This window comes from Capronia epimyces (assembly GCF_000585565.1).
Source record: "Capronia epimyces CBS 606.96 chromosome Unknown aczIQ-supercont1.3, whole genome shotgun sequence".
Lineage (NCBI taxonomy): Eukaryota > Fungi > Ascomycota > Eurotiomycetes > Chaetothyriales > Herpotrichiellaceae > Capronia > Capronia epimyces.
The window spans coordinates 2,023,368-2,047,076 of record NW_006912906.1 but is presented as its reverse complement, the minus strand read 5'-3'; the positions used below and the strand labels follow the sequence as shown (position 1 = coordinate 2,047,076).

The 23,709-nt window shown below is 52.0% G+C and overlaps 9 protein-coding genes across 9 annotated transcripts; 8 read left to right on the top strand and 1 right to left on the bottom strand.

The window, feature by feature from the left end:
• Positions 1–500: 500 nt before the first annotated feature.
• A1O3_04014 (uncharacterized protein) lies at positions 501–1,820 on the top strand (the record flags this gene model as incomplete). Its single annotated transcript, XM_007734146.1, has 4 exons — positions 501–785; positions 841–1,259; positions 1,315–1,642; positions 1,704–1,820. 4 exons carry the CDS (start codon positions 501–503, stop codon positions 1,818–1,820), a joined length of 1,149 nt encoding a protein of 382 aa, XP_007732336.1.
• Positions 1,821–2,651: 831 nt separating this feature from the next.
• Positions 2,652–3,042, top strand: A1O3_04013 (uncharacterized protein; the record flags this gene model as incomplete). Its single annotated transcript, XM_007734145.1, has 2 exons — positions 2,652–2,679; positions 2,729–3,042. The coding sequence occupies 2 exons, from the start codon at positions 2,652–2,654 to the stop codon at positions 3,040–3,042; spliced, it is 342 nt and encodes a 113-aa protein (XP_007732335.1).
• A 1,140-nt stretch (positions 3,043–4,182) lies between these two features.
• On the top strand, positions 4,183–5,610 carry A1O3_04012 (uncharacterized protein; the record flags this gene model as incomplete). Its single annotated transcript, XM_007734144.1, has 2 exons — positions 4,183–4,624; positions 4,694–5,610. The coding sequence occupies 2 exons, from the start codon at positions 4,183–4,185 to the stop codon at positions 5,608–5,610; spliced, it is 1,359 nt and encodes a 452-aa protein (XP_007732334.1).
• Positions 5,611–6,837: 1,227 nt separating this feature from the next.
• Positions 6,838–8,721, top strand: A1O3_04011 (uncharacterized protein; the record flags this gene model as incomplete). Its single annotated transcript, XM_007734143.1, has 1 exon — positions 6,838–8,721. One exon carries the CDS (start codon positions 6,838–6,840, stop codon positions 8,719–8,721), a length of 1,884 nt encoding a protein of 627 aa, XP_007732333.1.
• A 1,070-nt stretch (positions 8,722–9,791) lies between these two features.
• A1O3_04010 (uncharacterized protein) lies at positions 9,792–10,508 on the bottom strand (the record flags this gene model as incomplete). Its single annotated transcript, XM_007734142.1, has 1 exon — positions 9,792–10,508. The coding sequence occupies one exon, from the start codon at positions 10,506–10,508 to the stop codon at positions 9,792–9,794; it is 717 nt and encodes a 238-aa protein (XP_007732332.1).
• Positions 10,509–11,442: 934 nt separating this feature from the next.
• A1O3_04009 (S-formylglutathione hydrolase) lies at positions 11,443–12,414 on the top strand (the record flags this gene model as incomplete). The annotated part of the gene is made up of 3 exons (XM_007734141.1): positions 11,443–11,707; positions 11,760–12,175; positions 12,226–12,414. 3 exons carry the CDS (start codon positions 11,443–11,445, stop codon positions 12,412–12,414), a joined length of 870 nt encoding a protein of 289 aa, XP_007732331.1.
• A 1,593-nt stretch (positions 12,415–14,007) lies between these two features.
• Positions 14,008–14,364, top strand: A1O3_04008 (uncharacterized protein; the record flags this gene model as incomplete). The annotated part of the gene is made up of 1 exon (XM_007734140.1): positions 14,008–14,364. One exon carries the CDS (start codon positions 14,008–14,010, stop codon positions 14,362–14,364), a length of 357 nt encoding a protein of 118 aa, XP_007732330.1.
• Positions 14,365–15,425: 1,061 nt separating this feature from the next.
• On the top strand, positions 15,426–18,573 carry A1O3_04007 (uncharacterized protein; the record flags this gene model as incomplete). The annotated part of the gene is made up of 2 exons (XM_007734139.1): positions 15,426–17,004; positions 17,054–18,573. 2 exons carry the CDS (start codon positions 15,426–15,428, stop codon positions 18,571–18,573), a joined length of 3,099 nt encoding a protein of 1,032 aa, XP_007732329.1.
• Positions 18,574–19,008: 435 nt separating this feature from the next.
• Positions 19,009–19,340, top strand: A1O3_04006 (large subunit ribosomal protein L29e; the record flags this gene model as incomplete). The annotated part of the gene is made up of 3 exons (XM_007734138.1): positions 19,009–19,015; positions 19,066–19,117; positions 19,202–19,340. The coding sequence occupies 3 exons, from the start codon at positions 19,009–19,011 to the stop codon at positions 19,338–19,340; spliced, it is 198 nt and encodes a 65-aa protein (XP_007732328.1).
• Positions 19,341–23,709: the final 4,369 nt, after the last annotated feature.

Below are 23,709 nucleotides of genomic sequence, written 5' to 3'. Positions count from 1 at the left end.
TCTGTGGATCCACAGCCAAAGTGCGTAATGCGGTCTTTTAGCTCCACAGTACCCATACCGTACTGGTACTCCGTCTCCGTCAGATATCCGTACACTAAGATAACTGCAAACTTGGAGACGCTCGGCAGTGACGTCCTCGAGCACGGCTCGCGGCGGCGGGCAGCTAATCAAAATCCACGCAGTGCGGAGAACCGAGACAGCCAATCCATCCCATGAGTACCGCTCAATACCAGTATTGCTGTGACGATAGCAGCTTCGCATGGGCTTGCCCCAGTGCATCGAGCTTGTCCTTGATCCTCACCAGGTGTGACCACTTCTATCTTCACTGCACACTCGTGCTATCATCCATTCTATCGTCGCCCAGTCCACTTCAAGTTGCGAACACCCATCCCCCTTCTGCAGGTTAGTCGCCCTTCCTGACTCGAAGTGAGTTTCGACCCGTCGTTTGCGAGTCCTCTGCGGTTCCTCCGGAGATAAGCTGATGGCCTATCTGCAGCACCATGGTTGGACTCTTTCCCAGCTCAACTACCATCTATCAGGCCTTGCTGCCTACGTCTCCATACTACAAGCCTGCTCCCAAACCAGCCGAGCACCCCCAGAAGCGGCCTATCTTCTCGACATGGAGTGCCTCAGACACAGCGAAAGGCAAGGCCGTTGAAATAAGCGCAGCCGCCCAGGCCGAGTACGAGAAGGCGAGTCAAAAGGCTCAAGCTAAGGTTGGAGGCATCGAGCTTTATTCAGCCAAATACTATGCCGCTTGTACCGTGGGAGGCATCCTAGCTTGTGTATGTCGAAATGCTTAACTCGTCGCCGCCCCCGTTCATGCTGACGATGTTGCAGGGCACCACCCATACGGCTGTCACACCTCTCGATCTGGTCAAATGCCGTCGTCAAGTCGATCCCAACCTCTACAAGGGGAATTTCGAAGCCTGGAGGTTGATTGGCAGGGCAGAAGGCGTCCGTGGAATTTTCACTGGCTGGGGCCCCACGTTCGTCGGCTATTCGGTCCAAGGCGCGGGCAAGTACGGCTTCTATGAATACTTCAAGCACCTCTACACCCAGCTGGCTGGTGAAGAGAAAGCCGACAAATACAAAACTTTGCTCTATTTGTCTGCGTCGGCCTCGGCCGAATTCATTGCCGATGTTGGCCTTTGCCCATTCGAAGCCGTCAAGGTTCGAATGCAGACCACGATCCCCCCGACATTCACGGGAACCGTCCAAGGCATTTCTTCCATCACCGCCAAGGAAGGCGTTGCCGGGTAAGCTTTGGTCAATGGGGTCGGACTGCGATGGTGGTATGCTGACATTGTCTAGATTGTACAAGGGTCTCTATCCTCTGTGGGCCAGACAGATTCCCTATACCATGATGAAATTTGCCTCTTTTGAGAACATTGTCGCAGCCATCTACAACTATCTCCCCGGACAGAAGTCGGATTATAACAAGGGAGCCCAGACTGGTGTTGCCTTTGTTGGTGGCTATCTTGCTGGTATTCTCTGTGCGATTGTCTCGCATCCCGCAGACGTCATGGTTAGCAAATTGAATGCCGATCGCGCTCCTGGTGAAAGCGTCGGCGGTGCATTGAGCCGTATTTACTCCAAGATTGGCTTCGCGGGTCTCTGGAACGGTCTCCCCGTGAGAATTGTGAGTCCGGCAACTATCTAACATCGCTCGAGCAAGGGGAGCTAACCACACGATGCCGCAGGTCATGATCGGAACATTGACTGGACTGCAATGGATGATCTACGACTCCTTCAAGATCTTTATGGGATTGCCGACTACTGGTGGAGGTGACAAGGAGAAGACAACGATCAAAACATAGAAGGGTATGTCGTGTAGTCTCCCTGACAGGCATACAGAATGCAAGGAACCGGGTTGGGGCCCAGGACGGTAGGTGAATTTTGTACATTGACGGGAAAGTCGCTGGAAACATAGCAGGTAACTTGCAATTCAGACGGTACTTTCTCTTTTTTTTTTCTTTCAAAAAAAATTAAATGAAACTGGCTCGTTGATATCAACCGAATCTTCCCCACGAAGTCGTTGTGGAGATGGGGGATGGAAGATGCCAGCGGATCGGTAGATTGCCACCGCAGTGGGCATGATAGCAAGGCTGGGCATTCCGCTCTAGACGAGGCTTGGCGCACGTAAAGGTGTAAGACAGCGTATCAACGTGGCGCTGGGCAAATGACGGGGCTGGGCTATGCCACTAGTCGCTGATAATAGCCTTTACGCATTTGCTTTTGTCAGGGCCACTTGAGATACTACTAGCGAGCACTGGTCCCGCCAGGCCCAGTGCACTCATCTGCCTGCGCCATATCATGGCGCCCGATATACGCCTCTTCATCTGAGCCTTTCTCCTCTCTTCAAACATCAATCCTTCACCAAGACTTAGCATACCTGCTCCTCAAACTAGCCACCTCAGCCTGAACGAAGACGGTGAACAGCAAGTACCGCGCTACGCTACCATCTGCAATCGGAAAGCAGGTAAGGCACTCCTTTCTTCCCGCTTCGCTCTCCCTGGGTATACTCCCTGGTGGTTGTCCCTTCTAGAAGCTCTGTACAATGCATGCAAACATAGAAAGACAAGCATAGCCCCGTGCCTTGCATGTTGCAGTCGATCATACTGACTTGAACAGGATCACAGACTTGAAACATGAGCAAGGTTTCTCACGGTCGCGGCGGTATGTCTAGAGCGATCGAATCCTATCCTTCCTCAACTGATTTGCCCAGGTGCCGCCAACATTGCGCCGGACGATACTCCTTATGTCGACGGAGCGATTGTGCGTGAAGGACTGGTGGGCAATCAAGGCGACGGGCCTTACTCTGCAGGCCGAGGGGGCGCTGGGAACATTGATACCGCTGGAGAACCCACGACTGCACCTCATGACTCGGAGATCATCCCCGAGACTGCCACGCGGGTCGCCAAGGAAGAGTCTCACCATGTTGGACGAGGTGGCGCTGGAAACGAAGCCCATGTGCACGACAAGAAACATGAAGGGCTGGCGGACAAGCTCAAGCATTTCTTCATCAAAAGAAAGTCATGAGTAATGGCGGCAGCTACTCAGCGAGCGAGCGTTATAGATGATACCCTGCAAGAGTTGTTTTGTCGAGCTTCTGCACCTTTTTGCACCTTTTTGCACCTTTCTAGGTGGACTAGCCACCTTTTCCGATTAAGATCGCAATCTTCATCGATCAGCTATACAGTAATACAGAGATCATATGTGCTTCCACGGCTACTTTCGTCAATCGCCTTCCTGTTGGGTCATCACCTGATGAGGAGTGCGGACCGGACATCGTTATGGCCTTGTGATCGTAATGTTGATGGTGGAATACGATTGCACAAAGGCATTGCAAGCGAAGAACATGAGCCCCAGAGCACTGCTGCATTGCTGCATTGCAATAGCGAGCGCGTAATCAATTCAGAGATGGGTACGGAGTGTTGGTGTTCAGACAATTGCGATCGGCCACAACGCAGGACGCGAACCAAGCGTGGACCCCGGCCCTTTCCGATGGACTAGAGGACAGGCCACTCTTTTTTATGGTAAACAATACTAATTATTATTGTAATAGGAGCAATGACTTGGGGTATGATCGAATGCCAACTACTCCGTACATTGTATACAGTTTTTCTCCCTCTTGTCTGAGACTAAATTGAGGGTGTCACACGTTGGGGCTGGTAGAAGCTTGTGATTGAAGGAACGGCAGCTGGCTACAGCCACACTCTGTGACAGCTTGAACTGCCAGCCGCCAACCGCTGACCGCGTCCAACCAGCCGTCTCGACAAGACCTCCGCTGAGCATCTTTAGGGATACCCCATGGTCATCATTCTTCCCGTGATCGGTCTGTCTTTCCAGTTGCCAACACACTCGTCGGCCCAGCGCTTGCCTCAGCCCTAGCACTACCGCCCACACCATCTTGCGAACCGCACTGCTTATTCTCTGACCGCGACTTCCTCCGCTCGATCTCCTTCCACGACCAAGTCCAGCGTCTTTGCGGCAAAGCACTGATCGCGTCGTGAGCGGGCCTTTCCCACTTCTCTCTCTCACCACCACTCCTCAGTTGCGCGCCGTTACAGTCATCAGCCGCTGTCTCTTCCCCCCGTACCTTGCCCCGCGTCGACGTCGACGGACTCGATGGCATCATCGGCAACTACAACGAGACCAACAGAGCCATACTCGTCGAACATGCCCTTGACCCCAGGTGACAGCGATACCGAAGTACCCAGTGGACTTTCTCAGAAGGCCGGACGCAGGCGCATCGCAAGTGAGATGGCCGGGCGCAAGCGCACCGCAAGTGAGATGGAAGATGACGCCTCAACAAGCAGGTCGGCAGACACTGGCTCCGACACCGACACTGACCTCGACCAGAGCAGCGAGAGCAGTGGAGCAGGCACTAGGGCTGCCAGTGGCGCCGACGGTGCAGACGGCTCAGAAACAATTGAGGCCGACGTCGACGATGAATTCGATGTACAGTGCCCGCCACGCCCAAGACGTGGGAAGCAGGCCGCTGCGGACGATGTGTTTGAGGGAACGGACGCACCGTCACTCGCCCCTCAACTCGAGGTAGACTATGCTATAAGGCCAGGCTCAAAGTGGAAGAGCCTAGGCGTTTTCAGGAATGCCAAATGTGAGTTGATGGACAGCAACCAAGACCGTTATGCTATGTCGAGGCTAACCGCGTGCTCCTCCTATGCAGTCAAAAACCCTACGGTCGTGATCTATACTGTGGGCCAGATTGTGTATATCAATCGGCACAACCCTGTTCCACCGCCGCCTCCAGTCGACGCTTCTGAAGAAGAGAGATTAGAGTATGACAAAGCCAACTTCTGGGTTGGTTTGATAGCCGAGATCCGAGCCGAGAACCACGCAAAGGTCTATGCCAGGGTGTTCTGGTTCTACTGGCCAGAGGAGTTGCCCATGGGCAGACAGCCTTATCATGGCCGACAGGAGTTGATCTTGAGCAATTGTGTCGACGTTGTCGAAACACACTCGATTGCATCCCATGCCGAAGTGAGCCACTGGGACGAGAACGACGATTCCAACCAGAATTTTCTTTTGGAACGATACTGGCGGCAAACCTTGGACGTTAAGATAAGGGGTCACAATGCTTTGAGCAAACTGCGGACATACTGCATATGTGGAGGGTATGACACCCCGCAAGTGGAAATGTACCAGTGCCATACTGTTGGCTGTGGAATGTGGAACCATGAGGCATGCTTGGTTAAGGACCTGGAGCGACGGGCCTGGAAGCAATTCAAACAAGGGCGCCTGACGCACGAGGTCCCCGAGAAAATGCAAGACAAAAGATTCACTCAGAAAGTGGGTGAGACGCTGGGCCATATTGTCAACCTAGGACTCGGAAGAGCAGAGGCCAAGGACGAGGCCGACTCAGAAGTCACACCTGCTGCTAAAGGCACCAAGAAGCTCAAGGGCAAGAAGAACCCATGGGCTGGCAAATTGAAGGGCAAAATCGTGAAGGTTGGGGAGGACATTCACCAGGCTTATGTGACACAACTGGTTCCCACGGCAAGCAGCAAGCTAGCGTGGCAGTCCGAGCCCAATGTATGGCGCATGAAGATGAGTTGCCTCAAGTGCAGGCAGCTATTGGATTGAAAGGGTCTGGGAGGATGTTGTGCTGTGATCAGTTGCGAGATGCCAGGTCTTGGGGTCGAGCAGCGCGGGTGGCAGGGGAGTCTTCTGGGAGGTTTGCAACCGCCGTTCAGCCCTTCCCAAATTGAGAGTCAGCCCTTGAGGGCGGGCGAGGGCAGTTTGCACCGGTAGTGTTTACGGAATTTGGAATTCAGCTCTTGCAGTGTCGTCGTTCGCGACAATGTATGAAGTCGTTACATAGTTGAATGGCACAATGTTATTGGGAGACTGGGAGCTTGTGTGACGTCCACTTGTTGTATGGTTTGTGACGGTGCTCGCCATTCCTGTTCCCTACAAACTCGGCTACACGGTTCATCCACATCACGGACTCGGACAGGTAGGCTGTGGTTATTAGTTGTGAGTTGTCCGTATACGGATACAGAAGTCACATATTAATAGGTACCTTATGTACCTGAGGTACCCTAGGTGGTACTGGTGATACCTACCTTAGTAAGCACATAGTTGGCCTTCCACGTGACCCGGCTCGGCTGCTGCTTCGGCCGTCCGAGTCACGTGGAAGACGGCCTGACATTGGACAATTATAGTACGGAGTATGGAGGGATGGAGTATTCTGTATCCGCTCAAGCGCGCAATTTTTCATCCTATTTGCACATAGAACCTTCAGCGTGTACGAACACGGGGCTTGCGTACGATCACCAGACCTTTGACCACTTTGACCACCTTGACCAGGTATCCCTACCCCGTCTCTGTACGGATACTCTGTGCTCCTCCCTCCCCTTCAAGGGCCCCGGACGGCATGGGAGTTTGTGACCTAGGACCTAGGTACGAGTATGATGGGTAGATGTCGCTCGATGACTCCCTCCGCCGTTCCCTGCTGTCATCGACTCGTCTTGCTCCATCGACTGGCAGGCTGGAATCTCGTCAACTCGGGTCGGCAAGTGGTTCCACCATCCGGGCCACGCCTGGACTATTTTCTCCCTCTTCCTCCATCCTCCTCCATCAACTCGAGGCACCACATTCCTTCACTATAAATATTAGCGATGTTTTGCGTATCCACCGACGCCACTGTATTCATTACCCATATATCTCCGCGCTCTTCGTTCTCTTCATTCGTTAGTTGACGTTGACTTGAGCACATCATTATCGCTCCGTCGCCGGACCTTGCGATATACTCTTCAACGAGGCCCACCGTCCGCTTCGCAACTTCGCAACTTCGCGAAGCTCGCAAACATGTCGGACCAAACCGAGCAGACACTGGTCCAGGCTACTGAAGGCATAAACCCAAACGAAAGCATCCCGTCGAGAGAAGGCCAAGGCCATCTAACGACCTCATCCGTGGCCAAGGATACTCCCTCATATCCGACAGAGAGTAGCGACACTTCTGACAAATTCAACGATCATGCAGAACTCCCACCCACATCGCCGACAGGAGGGTTCCCGATCGAAACCAAGGGCGACGCCGACCTGGCTAAGACGGAGTCACGAGCCGACAAGTTCTCCAAGGGGAGGATGCTCGTCATCCTGTTTTCCCTGAGCATGGCTCTGTTTCTAGCAGCTTTGGACGTTACCATCATTACCACGGCCTTGCCCACAATTGCGGGCCACTTTGAAGCCAGTGCGGCTGGGTTTACGTGGGTGGGAAGCTCATATCTTCTGGCAAATGCTGCAAGTGTCCCGCTCTGGGGCAAGGTTTCCGACATCTGGGGCCGAAAACCGATGCTCATTCTCGCCAACGTGGTATTTATGGCTGGGAGCTTGATTGCCGCTCTCAGCAATTCTATCGGATTGCTGATTGGAGGACGAGTCATTCAGGGCATCGGGGGTGGTGGACTTGTCACTCTGGTTAACATCTGTATCGCCGACCTGTTCAGCATGAGAGACCGCCCAAAATATTACGGCTTCATGGGTATGGTTTGGGCTGTTGCCTCTGGCGTCGGACCAGTCATTGGCGGTGCCTTTACTCAGGGCGTCTCCTGGCGTTGGTGCTTCTACATCAATCTGCCTTTGGATGGCCTTTCGCTCATTCTTCTCACCTTCTTCCTCAAGCTCGAAACTCCCAAGACACCGTTCTGGGCCGGCATCAAGGCCATCGACTGGGTTGGCGTCATCACCATTGTGGGAGGAGTGGTCATGTTCCTGATGGGCATGGAATCTGGCGGAGCGACTCACCCGTGGGACAGTGCCTACACCCTCTGTCTCATCATCTTTGGCATTGTCACCATAGTCGTCTTCTTTTTGAATGAGTGGAAGCTGGCCAAGTATCCCATCATCCCCCTGCGGCTCTTCAGGGATTCTTCGAACCTCGCCTCTTTGGGTGTATGCTTCATCCATGGGTTTGTCTTCATTTCCGCGTCCTACTACCTTCCCGTCTACTTCCAGACCGTCCTCAGCGCAACACCCATACTTAGTGGTGTCTACCTGTTCCCCTTCGTCTTGAGCTTGTCCTTCGCCTCGGCAACAACCGGCATCTTCATCAAAAAGACCGGCCGATATCGAGAGCCGATTTGGTTTGGACTCGCCATGATGACGTTGGGATACGGCCTGTTTATCGACCTGGACCCATGGGCCAACTGGGCCAAAATCATCATCTATCAAATCGTCATGGGCATCGGCGTCGGCCCCAATTTCCAAAGTCCTCTCATCGCCCTGCAGAGTCACGTCAAAGGCCACGACATTGCCGTGGCGACCGCCCTGTTCGGCTTTGTACGCAACCTGTCGACCGCAGTTTCGGTTGTCCTTGGCGGCGTCGTCTTCAACAACGAGCTCTCCAAGAAAGAAGGCTATCTCCGCACTGTCCTCTCGCCCGAAGATGCCCGGATATTGACGAGCTCCAGTTTCGCGGCGACCACTGGATTCGTGCGACGGTTGCACGGGGCTCAGAAACACGCCGTCAACGTCGCCTACACTTCGAGCATGCGCACCATGTGGATCTTTTACACCGCCTTTGCTGCTTTCGGCATCTTGATCAGTCTCTTCATCTCCAAGAAGGAACTCAGCCGCACCCATGAGACGGCCAAGACGGGCATCGCGGAGCAGGAGCGGGTCAGGCAAGTCGAGCAAGCGGAGAGGAAGGCAAGGCGCAGCGCCGCCGACCCGGAGAAGGGCAAAAAGTAAGGAGACTGTGTGCATTTTATTCGTTGGGCGAGCATTGTACAGCAAGGAGCATGTTAGCGACAGAGTCGTGGAAGGGAAAAATTCGCATAATGCATCAATGGGCACGGCTACAGGCGCAACGTTCAAGTTGTAAGGGTTATTGCAGACGGGCAAAAGTCTCGTATTGTTAGAAATATCTTTGTTCCTCTCCCCTTCAGGGTGATGGCCATCCGTGACACACCTCTCTCCTATTCTCGTTCCTCTGTTCTTCTCTCACGCTGGCGATCCATCAGCCAGTCTATTCCGCCGTGCTGTGCTCTCCCTTCTGCTTTTCATGCTGCACGAGAGCATGGGACTGCGGAAAGATCTCGTTTGGACATGGGTGGGGTTTGGATTGAATGATCGTATTCAACTGAGTATTTCGACCGGGCAGAGACACCAATGCGTAGGCTTGAAACCATATGCTGCTCCTTTAATCTCGTTCGACCGCGGGCTCTGTGTTGCGTCCGCAAGCCGGCCTGAAATGTAGCGTGATATCCGAGTCTGTGGTTTCCCAGAGCGATGTAATGTACTGCAAGTTCTTCATCGGGTACATCTAGTCGAGAATCCGACGTCGAAACTAGGAAAATGCCGCTAAAACAGCGCAGACCCTGCCCATTCTGTAAAGAGGCGCCCAGCACGTTCTGATTTCTTCTTTCGGTGGACTGCAGTCCTCGGCAGTTTTCACACACGTCCTCACTTCTGGAGGGGCCGTTTCATGTGGGAAGGCGGTGTATTTTGTTTGTGGCGCTACTGTCGAGCAGCCATTGCCCGTCCTCTCTGGTTACGTGAAGATTCGGCTCGCCCCAGATGGCTGGTAGATCCACCTCGTCTCTCGAGGGGCACAAACCTCATGATGACGCGAGACATGCACCAAGCCAATATCCGCAGAGCCTTGAACGAATGGCCTGCTGGCCAGTAGATAGACTTGGAAGCCAAGTGGCAGACGGCCCGAAGCCATTGCGGAATTCCTTTGATCGGAGGACCCTTGACGTGATGATATCAGTATTCGTGAATCTCGCGGGGAGTGGCGCAGGTTGAGCGATTGCTCTTCATCTCCTCTCTCGCTTATTCCTCCATCGTCCGCCTTTCGCAGCCCGACCACCTTTCCAACCAAATTCTTTGCGTGACTCATCCTCCTTCTTTTCCGGTTCTACCATTCTCTCCCGTCTTTGGGGTTCGCCTCCTTTCTCCCCTGCGGCACCACCGCTTTTAAGATGAACACCATGTTTGCACTCTTTACCATCCGGACAGAAGCCGGCCAGATAGAATTCGCACAGCCTTCTCCTGACGTGCCTCTTTCCACATCTGGGCCCCTTTTCGCAGAATCCTCGATTGTAGTCTTCGCAAAGAGGCAGCTTCGAATCTTCCTTGACATGGACGTAGAGGCACTCGTCGCCGTTTTGGCAATAACCGTTCTGGTTGAAGAATTGGCACTCGCTCATCTTCCGCAAATTATACTCGTGGAGGTAGTCGCACGTGTCACCTTTCTTGCAAAGACCTTTGAGCCAGTGTTTGCAGACGTAGTTGTCGTTGTTCCGACCATAGTGGTGCTGGGGAGGCTCGCCGGGTGTAGGATGGCGATCGGGACACCGACGCCCACGTGGACAGTGACCGTTTGAGGCATAGTCAGGACACACGGGTACTGTAGAGGCAAGGGTAGCGAGGCCATTTGTACGGAGGAAAGGCGTAAAGCTGAAGGTGTAGGTAGGATAAATAGGTTTCGTGTCGCCTGCTGCCGTGGTGGTGTCCGTGGCGACAGAAGCCATTGTTGTGATGCTAATTAGTTGAGGTGAGAACAATCAAGTTGAACCATAGAGCTATCGACACTGGCTCTCCACTAGACTGACCACCCCGGACTGTCAGCGGTTGCTTTACTGTCGAGAGGTGTATATTGAAGTAGCAGCAGTGGCCACTATGAGAGTACAAACTGTTTGGACATGCATGAACAGGTCCGGAGTTAAGCCGCCTTTTGGGACTTGCCATTCGCCGATTACTTAAGCTTAGGATCACGTGATATACCTTGAATGTTGATTGTCCAAATCGGGCGTTTCAATCCAACAGCAATGCAGAAGCCGAAATTTTCGAGTCGTCACACCCGGATAATCGTTGCCCCGGAGCCGCGGGCTTATCCGTACTAAGGACCAGCAACCCATCACAGGCACTATACTAGTATACTCGGTATGTCGAGACAGCGTGTGCTGGAGTCGGTTGTTCTCTATTTGACTGAGCCTCCGATCCTCATATATATGGTTAGAAGATGGGGCAATGGCAGGGGGGCTTGTCGTTTTCTCTGCCGTAGCTCCGGCCGAAAACTGCTCCTTTGCGAAATATCCGTACATACGGCTTGCATTCGCTCCATCTTAAACGGGAAAGATATCGGCGCGTGCGATCCTGTGTAAAGGTATTGCCGGTGGGGTTGATACCCTCCTGGGTTCCCGCCGCCTGTGGATTTTATGAGCTCTTCTGGGTGCATCTTCCGCCTCCTCCCTGGCCCTCCTGGGCTCCTTAGTTGGCGGTGATTGACAATACAGGGCTCAGGAGGCTCGCTGTGCGGGGTGGCCTCTCTTCCCCTCTTACCTATTTCCACGTCATTTCCGCGTCCCCAAACAGTGTCGACAATCTCTCACTACTAACCCGTGATCGCCTGATTTCCTCATACTCTTGCTCTCAAGGCAACGGTTTGGTTCACTCGATAACAATATGTCGGTAACAACCATAGCAACCATAGCTTCCTTCGGAGGCAAGCTGTTGAAGCTTTCTCACAATGCCTCCACCACCGGGTGCGAGATGAAATTCAATCTCTACCTCCCTCCGCAAGCCACAATCAACGCCCTTCATAAAGTGCCCTTGCTGATCTGGCTGTCCGGCCTCACCTGTACTGCCGACAATTGCTCGGAAAAAGGGTTCTTCCAACATGGAGCCAGCGCCAAAGGGATTGCAATCTTGTATCCCGATACCAGTCCGCGTAGGTGGCCAGACTTATCCCGCCCCTTGCACTGAGGTCTGACACAATGCAGGAGGTGTGGGAATACAGGGTGAAGACGAATCCTGGGATTTTGGCACCGGTGCCGGCTTCTACGTCGATGCCACGGCGTCTCCATGGTCCAACAACTACAAAATGTACTCCTACATTACCGAAGAACTTCCCAAGACCGTCTTCGCTGCCTTTGACCAGATCGATTCGAGCAGAGTCAGCATCAGTGGTCACAGTATGGGCGGACACGGCGCGCTCTCATTATACCTAAAGAATCCTGGCAAATACAAGAGTGTCAGCGCGTTTGCTCCTATTGCTAATCCCCTGAAATGCCCCTGGGGAGAAAAGGCTTTCAAGGGATACTTTGGCGACGACTGGCAGAAGACCGGTGCCCAACATGATTCAACAGAGCTACTGAAACAGTGGAAGGGTGGGGATCTCGACATCCTTATCGATGTCGTAAGTCAAGCTTCCGGATCTAGAATTGATAAATACTGATATCCGACCAGGGTACCGGTGACAACTTCTACAAGCAAGGGCAACTTCTCCCTGAAAATTTCATCGCAGCTGCAAAGGACATTGGCCAAGAGAAGGGGGTCAACGTCAGATTCCAGCCGGAATATGACCATAGCTACTATACCATGGCATCTTTCAGCGATGACCATATCAGTCACGCTGCAAAGTACTTGTTTGCATAGTATGTCGCTTGTGGCGGGCCAGCAGTTGACAGAGGACAAGCTGACAAGGATAGAAGCGGAACAAAAAAGAATCAGAAGCTTTGAAAACCATCTAGTCAGCGTCAATGCTCTCATGCGTTCGACTTGTTCCTATGCTCCGCGTTTGGACATTCTGGTCCCTTGTCACTCGTGACAGCCAGGTTGTTTCTCCACCGTGATTCCAATGGCACTTGACTCGACTACCTCGGAGTCACTGACGAGTAGACTTGCCTATAATCCACAAAGCTACATTCATGCTGGTGAACAAGGCATTCCATCCAAATCCTGATGTTTATGTAGCAAAATCACCAGCGAATCACTCGAGGTTGACTGAGGGCACCCCCATTTCCGTCACGTGACAAGGCTGAGTGAGGTCACAAGCATTCGTTGGAACAGAAACAATGAAAGATGGAACAAAGGGTGAGCTTCATAAGAATCTGCTGCTAGTGAATCAGATCACTATGCCTTAAAGGAGTGTCGTGTGAGATTGATAATGATGGCAATGTCAATTGGAATGGCAGTCGACTCCTATACAGACAGACGGCTTTTGACCGACTGAATCTGGATTGGTGGATGTACCAGGAGGAAACGGCACAGTATCATTCATTACTTTCTACAACCGCAGCAGGTTAGTGACCCATTGGACTCTAGAGGAAGCTGCCGAAGTCTCGGTCCTACTTTGATCCAATATGTATCCCATGTGTACTATTGATGCACTTTGCTGCTCTAGCGACTCGACGCTGTTCCCTGCCTGATATGCGGAATATCACAGGCGGTACTGGCCAGGTCAAGCTCATTGTCCGAATTGCTGCTCTACGTAGAGAGTAGATCTTTACATAACCGCATGGAATATTGCAGTGACGTGCAAACAAAAAACAAAGCCTCCCGACGCCGTGACAGCCCCTACTTCACTGCCCAGTAGCCAGAAGAAGTGCTTCCTTGTCAACAAACCACATTCATGGTCAAACTTGTCCTCTGTATCAGAGACCGTCATCTATGATTTTCCCCGACACAAGAACACCCTTGCCTTTCCATATCACTCTTCTATCGCCTACAAATCCACCAGGCAGATCCAGAAAGTTGACAATCTGTCCACCTCAACCATACATCCTCAACAGGGTGAGAACGATGACTCTGTTATCGATTGTCCCAGCTCAGATTTTCACGATGCCCAAAGATAACCATGGCGAAGATTTTGAGTTCAAATCCGTTCTGGAACTTGTATCAAGCTCGCAACCGATATATGGACCACGTACCCGTCGCCCTCCTGGGTTGAGGATCGGCAATCCATATGGTGCTATCGGTCAGGCACAACTTACCAGAGGCGGCGCCCAATATCAATGTCCTCAGACACAAAGTAGCGCAGAGCAGCTGCGTGTCCTTCCGCCAGAACACGAAGGGAAGGCAATAATGCCAGTGGCTGTGCCGAGTCATCCGTGGAAGCCAACAGCGACTGAGATCCAAGCTGAGCCGGATACGGATACAGGAGCATCAACTACCCCTAATTACCGAGTGCCAGTCTTTGGATCCATGCCTCCCTCACATTGTCAGCTCTCACTTCATGCCAGTCCCGCAATGCTCCAGTCCAACGGCATGATCAGTCCTGTGACCCCCAGCCTAACTCCCAAGCCCGAGAACTCAATCCGACAACAGCCGATCATATTTCCGCTCACTCCACCGTCGACCGCCAAATACCCCCGGGCCGGTGCACCAGCCAAACTTTCAACCATTGCTGAATGCTCTACCGAGGACGAGAAAACACCACAGAGCTGTCGCATCAGCCCAGACAGGGATTTCGCTCTGACACCGACCCCGACCCCAACGAGGATAATGGCCATGATGGAAGAGGAAAAGAAGGGGAGGGTTGCCCTGTACAAAGAGCAAGTGACTCAGGCGAAGTTGAGACGGGAGAGGGCCAAGAAAGGTACCTAGGCATTTGGGCAAAAGCGTGTCATGCACACAGTGCTGAGGGACGACAGCAGGAAGACAACAACTGGCGAGGTCGGTGAGAATATGGACTGCGCTGTAAGTAACGAAGCAGACAAGCAGAATAGTTAACTGGGAGTGGAGGCTATCACAAACCATACCAAACAATGAAAGTTCATGGCCGTCAAAGGAACCTTGATAATGGTCGCTTCTGTGGATCCAGTAGATCAGCCGCGACCATCAGTATAAGCTTTAGAAAGACTGTAGTTTGCTAACAGTGCACTTCTGTCTGGAAGAGTTTGATAACGAGAGTGATTCATCGGTTCTCGATAGATTCTAAAAGATTTGTCTCAAAAAGGTTCATCACTTGCTACCAACTCACCATAGTCGACGAAACACCGCCTGCAAGTGCGGGTTAGTGGATTTGCGACGCCGAGAAGCATCGCAAATCGCCCAAACTGCGAAGATCAAAATGCCCCAGAAGTAGGGTGATGAGGTGGATTATTTTTGACGTCTGAGCCAAGGACGGCTGGATTGATCTCAAGGCTGGCTATTCACCTGCGAGGCCCGTTGTCTGCTGCCAAAGGTCCTTGCAGCAGCAGCAGCACAAGTCCAAAGGTATTCTCTTGCTGCTATGGATGGCTGTTGGTTTTATTTGTAGAGCCTCACGCAATAAAACAAAGGAGTGAGAAACTGCGTCATACGGACTGCGGTCCACCGTACCTGATGCCAAGGCCGGCTGCTCTCAGACGCTGCGTTTCGAACTGCACTGCATATGGCGGGTCACCACAGATCCGGTATTCTGACGACTCTCTGAGAAGTGTGAACTAGCATATTTCTGTACATCAAATTCGGCGTTCCTCTACCAATTCACAGAGTCAAGGTGCCCATTGCGGCCATGGACTAACTTCGGAAGCACGTGCTTCCACTCTCGTCACGCCCAAATGCGGTGACTATTTCATTCTACCAGTGTTCCGGAAGTCATAAGGTGGGTGAGGAACACTGGCGTTACCTGATGGAAGACCAGGTGAGTAATCCCTTCTGTCGCGATCTTCGTTCTCCCTAATATGTCTCTCCAGATCATCTCTGCGATACAAATCGCTTACGAACCCTCCTCCGACCCTGCTCTCAAACGACAGGCCTTCGACTATGTAAACCAGTTGAGGCAAGAGCCTTCAGCATGGCAGCCATGTCTGGCCATCTCGTTTCAGTATCCTCGACAGCCGGTGGTTATCAGAGTCTTCTGCCTCGAAATCGTCAACAATGCCGTCCAAGCAGGCTTGGTCAACCCCGAAGGCCTAAAGGTCATCAAGGAGGAGCTCATGACATATCTGCAGAAGTTCTACACTGGCACTGGGCAAGATTCTACTCCTGATCCTGGAACAATTGTGAACAAGTTTGCGCAGACCATCACATTTCTCTTCTCTGCCTTTTATGGCGCTGGTTGGGAGACCTGTTTTGATGATCTGTTGGCTCTGACTACAAGCCAGTCAGGCTCCAGAAACAACTATCCCGGGGTCATCTTCTATCTCACGGTGCTGAACTCTGTCCATGACGAAATTGGGGACCAACTACTTTCCAGGTCTCGTGCTGAGCAGGACCGGGCCAATACGTTGAAGGATCTGATCCGCCAGCGAGATGTACAGAAAATTGCACGTTCATGGGAGGAGATCTTGACACAATGGGGGACTTCCAATGATGTTGTAGCAGAATTGTGCCTAAAAGCTGTGGGCAAATGGGTCAGCTGGGTCGATATCTCCTTCGTCGTCAATCAACAGATGCTTGAGCTGCTATTCCAACAGCTGGAACGAGCTCAGAAGATCAACCCACGGCAAGGCGAAGAGCAGGCCCGAGATGCTGCCATCGACGTGTTCACCGAAACGATCGCGAAGAAGATGCCCCCTGCTGACAAGATTAACGTCATCACCTTTTTCAACCTTGAAACAGTCGTCTCAAGGCTAGTCTCCTGTCCGCCGTTAAGCGATAGCAGAGCATCAAACTACGATGTCGACCTGGCCGAGACCGTCGCGAAACTGGTCAACACTACGGTGGTTGACATAGTCAAGATCCTGGAAACCGAGAACCAAACCTCTCCATCCTGGGCGAACGCTGAGCAGCTCCTGGTGGCATTCCTCCCACACCTTCTAAGGTTCTTTTCGGACATCTTCGACGAGGTTTGTTCCACCGTGCTCAACGCCATGAACGACGTTCTTGCATTCCTCCGGCGCACCAGCCAGGGCGAGGCGGCTTCAGCTCAAAGAGCAGCAATGCTCTTACCAATTCTGAAAGCCATCTTCGCAAAAATGCGCTACGACGACACCGCTGATTGGGGCCAAGAGGACGAACAAACCGACGAGGCCGAATTCCAGGACTTGAGAAAACGATTGGCCTCTTTGCAAGGTGCCATCGCGGCCGCGGACGAGCAACTCTACATTGAAGCGATCTCGACCCTCGTGCACGACACGTTCCAGAGACTGAGGTTGGAGGGGTCCCAGCTAAATTGGCGGGACCTGGACCTCGCACTGCATGAGGTCTACTTAATGGGCGACCTAGCTGTCAAAGGAGGTGGTCTGTACCAGAAGAACAAACCCAACTCTCCTGCTGCTGAAAAACTGATTCGCATGATGCTCGAAATGGTGCAGTCTAGTAAGTCATGAACCTCTGGTCCCATGCAACATTGTCTGACACAGCACAGATACCGGCTCATTCAACCATCCCGCGATACAGCTACAGTATATGGAAACCTGTGTCAGATACAGCACCTTCTTTGAAAAGCACACCGATTATATCCAGCCGGTGCTGCAGAACTTCCTGCAACTGACACACCATCCAAGTTTGAAGGTCAAGGCGCGATCGTGGTATTTGATTCAGCGCCTTATCCGATATCTCCGGATGCAGATTGGGGAAGCTGCTGGAGTCGTCGTCCAGAGCCTCCAGGACCTGCTCGTCGTCCGCGCTGAGTTGCCGAATGAAACAGAGGGCGACGACATGTCCTCCGATGGTGATTCTACTACCGATTCGACCTTCACTAGTCAACTCTACTTGTTCGAAGCTGTGGGTTGTGTTTGTGGCTCAACTTCCGTCCCGGCCGAGAAACAGGTTCAGTATGTACAGGCGATTATGCAACCAATCTTCTCCGACATCGAGCGCAATCTAGAAGCTGCGAGGACCGGGAACGAGCTTGCCAACCTCCAAGTCCATCACGACATCATGGCTTTGGGCACTCTGGCTAAGGGCTTTTCCGAGTTCTCTCCTGGAACCAGTTCACAAGCCAGCGGGCCTGAGCCGACACCACAGGCAAAACAGGCATTTGCGCAAGTGGCGGAAGTCACACTCGTTTCTCTGACCGCTCTCAAGTCGTCCTTCCAGATTAGAACGGCCGCGAGATTTGCCTTCTCTCGGCTGATAGGAATGGTCGGCACTCAGATGATGCAGCAGCTACCTCAATGGGTGGAAGGACTCTTGACCGAGTCTTCTTCTAGGGACGAAATGGCACTGTTTCTTCGACTTTTGGACCAGATTATTTTCGGGTTCAAAAAGGATATCTATAACTTCCTGGACCAACTGTTTTCTGGACTACTTCAACGCGTCTTTGCTGGTATAGCAGCAGCAACATCCGGCACTGACGACGAGATTGAACTGGCCGAGTTGAAACGAGAGTACCTCAACTTCTTGCTGGTCATACTTGGAAATGACCTGGGCGCTGTCTTGGTCAGCGCGACCAATCAACCGATCTTTGAATCCGTGATTAACTCGGTCGAGCATCTCGCCAGAGATGTGGAAGACTTTCCCACCGCAAAGATGGCTTTCATAGTTCTTTCACGGATGTGCAATGTCTGGGGTGGACCAGATGTGGTTTCTGCCAATGGTCAAGCCAACGGCGACACACCAGCACCGCAACCCGCTCTTCCCGGATTCGATCAGTTCATGATTACCCGGTTTTCGCCTCTATGTTGGGCATTGCCGACCAATCCTTCCTTCAACACCAAAGATGCACAGACTCGGCAAGCCCTCGCTGAGGCAGCAGGGCTGCAAAAGACCATCTACCTCAAGACTGGGCAACAATACCTGACCTGGCTGCAAGAAAAAGAGCTGAGGACGATGGGTATGAATGACACTCTGATCAACGAATATTTGCAGAAGCTGGCGACCATGGAACTGAAAGGGTTCAAGACATTTTTCCCAAAATTCGTCGCTCAGGGCGGTCAGATCTGAAAAGCGAAAAGCGAAAATCATAAGTCCTTTGGACGGGCGTGACGTTAAATGGATGATTTGCATATGATACCAGGACGCATTACAGCCTCGCAATGCTGGGAGTTGATCTCAGACCTAGACAGAAAACCTTATCAATTGAAATCGAGCTCATTTGGAGGATCTAATTCAACACTGGATGCAGTAGCATCATCTTGTCGGATGTGCTGTGCGAACTAATCCACCGGCTTCAGGTTCAAGCCTGAGGTAATAAGGCTGAGGCAGTGACCGTGACTCGAAGTTGCCAAGCCGTGCGGATGCCAAGCCTCGGTAGACTTGCCTCACGCACCAACCCACAACCGGCGTGCCCAAATTCAGAACTTCTTGACCCGACCAGAATCACAGATTCCGTCCGACAACGATCAGCTGCGCGTTCTGTAGACCACAGATTCCGTCAAGATGGCCAGTGAGTTCTAGCCACCGTGGACGCGAGGCTCCCATTCTGACCACAAATAGAATCCAAGAACTCGTCCCAGCACAATCAATCCAAGAAGGCTCACAGGAACGGGTACGATCTCCCACCCCATGCGCCTCTCTAATGGCATGCGGTCGAGTTGGAAAACGAATGGAACTGACAGACTGCCCATTACAGCATCAAGAAGCCGAAGACCCACCGATATCCTTCTCTGGCGGGCACCGATCCTAAGTTCCGAAGAAACCACAGACACGCACTGCACGGAACCATGAAGGCGCTGAAGGAGGTCAAGGAGGGAAAGAGAGAAGCCGCATAGACTCGACAACATGAATAATGTGTCCGAAGTTTGATGGAGGGATAGGCAAACGCAAAGGCAATTGACCGACATCATGATCCCAGATTGAATTGGTGGTCGAATTTCCGGAACGACGAGAAGAGAATCAATCGCGATGGATGGAAAAGGTCGGCGGCCGCCTAACCTGCGCATGTGCGTGGCTTCCGAGACGACAATGAACTTGCATAAGTCAGGACAATCCAAAGAGCAATGATGAAGCGTCCCACGCACCGCAATGCCAGCTCCCCTTTCGTTCGTCCGAGTTTCGTTCCCTCCTAAGACTCAATCCCAGGACTGGAGCCCCCTTGCACTGTTTTTCCCTCAATGGCATTTGTGTGTACAGCATCGCGCCTTCTTGCTTCAATGCGCGATGTCTGAAGGAATATTCTATCGTGCCTATATGAACCTCAAACACCTCCCAATTACCAAACACGTTCCTTCTCAAATGTGGAGGAGGGTGCATGGACGGGAGGTGACAATCCCCAATGTCGTTGGATCATGTTTGAACAGCCCAAGCTATGACCAACCCGTGCTTCTACGCCCTTCGTGAAAGGGAGTATGACACGTGATCGCATTGAGATGATGTATCAGTGGCTGCAAGCGCAGGTTTGCTGGACACTCTCGAGCTGCAGGTAGGGCCAGAAGGAAAACCCTCATGGTCTGACCGACGTGATAATGCGCGTTCTATCTCTCACGGCAGGGGCCCTTGCAAAGATGGCTTGGGACTTGTCAGCCCTGCAGCATTCGGCCACGCGCTACGCTTGAAGAAACTGACACCGTTTACAGATCAAACTGTGGTTTCTTAACGAAGCGAAGCAGGCAGTCAGTCGGTTTGTGCTGCTGCCGGTCCTTCCTTCGCCCTCTCAACAACCGCGGCGTTCCTCCAACCGTGGCGATCCGCACTCGCCGTGTGTCGTGACTCTGAAATTTCAGGGCTACGCCGAAGTCTCATATGACGCCTCGTGCACACATCTGACCCCATTGATCATTAGCCCAGCCTGACTGTCACCCTGTCTATGCCTAGTCCGCATTGTTTTACGTACTTTGCGTACACTGTACTATTATAGGAGAATAGTATGTGTAAGTACCAAGTAGGTGATATCAAGCCGGGCCACCGCGAAAGTCTGATGGGTATCCGGATGGATCCCTAACAAGCGAAGAACGTCACGACACCGGGGGCAGATTTCCTCCGGGGTTCCGAAAGTAATCTCTCTCATCTCAGCGTTTCTCGGCATTTGATATCAAACTCTTAGGCTTGCAAAGAATGGGAATGGGAATGGGCTGCATGACTCGAGTTTCTTTTTGTGGAATCGTCTAGGTTTCAGGTCCTGCATCTTCTGAAACCCACCAGGAGCCCCGAATCCACCACTAGAATCCTTCTCGAAAAGCCACCCGGCTGGGTATGAGACACGGCATCCGTACCTGGGAAGATGCATGCATAGCGTGTACGGAGTCCACTGTACGTACAGTGCACAGTGCACACATGTCTGACGATGAAGAAGCTTTTCGGCTACGCAGACGAGAGACGAGCCTCGAGCACCTCAACACAACGCTAGGGAATCTTTCCCGATTCAGTCTAGACGGCAGCCTCGGCGCATCATCGACTTCACCTGTGGTGGCGAGCGAATCTCGGGGTTCCCTTCTCTTGGGGGAATAATAGACGAGAACGGAGAGGAAGACGAGAACATCCCTGCCGATGTGTGGTCTCAACACACATGAAGACCACCTTGGCCGAGGCCAGACTGATCTACGGAGGATGTTGGATACTAATCATGATTCATGTCAGGGCCTAACACTATCCGTACAGTTAGGTGAGGTGAGGTGAAGCGAAGCGAGACTTTCCTTCCAGATTAACAGAACAGGGACCAGGACATCCCATTCATTCCGTGTGTCAAAGGCCAAATCGACAGCCCTAGAAAGTCGAAAGGGTTAAAGTCGTCATCGTCTCGTGAAGTCCTAAGCCTGATGGGCCCAACTTCCCTGGTCGGTTGAGCATGGTAGGGGATTCAATGAATGGCACGTTAACGGTCTGTTGGTTGTGTATGTGGTGGCCCGAATATCATGACACGGTTACTATACAGTAGTCGGGCTATGGTGTACACTGACTGTACAGAATTACTGGCAATTCATCCATTCATTCGTTTCCTCGAGTGCTTGTCCCTGCTGACGGCAAAACATGACTTCACGACGACTCTAATGTATGTACTCAGTACCGGGTTCGAAAAAGGACGGGCGGCACTGTTACTGTTACTGGTACTCGTACTGGTATCTGTATCCGTCCTCCGTACATAACGGCCAGAACTGAATGGAGATACTGTACGTCTCTAATGTCTCGATCCAAGCCGGAGATCGCACCCACGGCCATGGCCACACCGTCTCGCGAAGACCGTTACGTTGGGTCTTGGGTCTTGGGTCCTGGGTTCTGGCCATGTGGCATCGGCAACATCATCTAGGGGCACCCATGCATGGTTCCTACGTAGTAGTTTCCTGGATTTCATTCCAATTCAGACCCAAGTTACATAAGTCATCTTCACGCCCTGAACAGGAGATGGACATGTACGCTGGCAAGGAAGGTGAAGGTGGTGGTGATAATCAGGTATGTATGTATGCAACATCATATAACATGACAGGACACGGGGGAAAGACTCAAAGATTCAGAGGTACGTATTACTATTACGGCAAAGGAGGGAGGCTAAGGCTTTGCCTCTTTGTCGTTTGGAATCGCCCCCCTGGCCACCCAGGCTCAAGGATCAAGGATTAAGGATCAAGGTCCAAGGATCAAGGATCAAGGTTCAAGGATCGACATGTTCGTCGCGTGCTGGGATGGATCATCATTGATCCCATCCTATCCCATCCCATCCCCTTTCCCTTCGTGGAGGGCCGTGCTCTGCTCTGGTTCCTTCCTTTCTCGAGGCCAGGATAATAGATTAGGAGTAGACTAGAATCTCGACTGCAGAGGTGCTTCCCACAAACAACCCCGGGAGTCAAGTAAGAGAGAAGATTCGACTCGGACAGAAAGGATGAGATGGCGTTCCATCAGTTCGGTGAGGATCTTGCAGCAACTCGTTCCCCTTGAACCTTCAGTACATACTACATACTACATACTGGGTGGTTCCCCCCTTGAACCTTCACTACATACTACTACTACATACTGGGGTGGTTGTTGCTACGTTACGTTAACATCACGAGGTAGGTAGGTACCGAGGACAGAGCCAGGGGTTAGTTACGTTACTACGTTTAGTTACTACAGTATGCTACCATACCAACGCCAACCTCCAACCTATAACCTAGGTATGCAACCTTGACTCGATCTACACTAACCGGCTGGTACGTACTACATACTACATAGTACATGCTACATACCAACCTCCCTACACCCTAATTACACGTCCTTAGGTTGAAACGAAACAGACCCGGCCGTATCCGTCTGGCTCGTAGACTCCAGAACACAGGAACAATACCTCTTGCCTCTTGCCCTGGTCCTGGTCCTGGTCCTTCGGCTAGAAACGAAGACTGGACGAAACGGAAAAGCGAAAGTCAAAAGTCAAAATGGAATATAACCGACCCCGACCGACCACTAGGTGAAGTTTGGAATTGAGAAATGGGTAATTGGTTTGGTGATTAATAGATGGATAGGATTTACGGTAACTGAATACTACCTGGTAGGTAGATCCTGGCATTGGCCTCGCATTTGCTAAATATCATGGAATACCATGTAATTAGGATAGTTGAATGACTAGGTAGTTAAGTAACAAGGGGTTGTTTCTACACCGTACGGGTACAATAAGGAGTCATGCATGTGTAAAGGTTCGGACGGTAGGTACACTGTGCCCTGTAGCTGGAGATAGGCGAAGGAGAAACATAGAAATCATACCAGGGTCAACTCGGCCCATAGAGTCTAGACATGCTTGCACCACACAAGGTAAAGGGGATACTTTGGACCTTGTCAACTCACTGTACAGCTAGGGGGCTCTCATCTTCGAGTCAAATCACCCCCTCTGTACGTACAGCAGTGTTGCATGCGATCCAATATACCGTACTCTTCATCACGTCAACGTACTAGTTACATCTCCAGCCTGGTCGGGAGATCTCATCTTGTAGAGATCAATCCTTCCACGATCATACACGTAGTCTTGCCCACCCACCCGTCTCCGTCTTGTCACACTTCTATCCCAATATTGAAAGGCAGAGCAAAGCAAGGCAGTCCAGGAACCAGTCCTCTCCCTGCGACAGCAAGGCTGTCTTTCCCCTGATTTTCTTCTTCAATTCGTGTTGTTGAGGCTCCGACGAACGTAACAAGTGTTCTGTGTCTTACCTGCTTCTTCCGACACGAAAGGATGTTCCCTCTGCA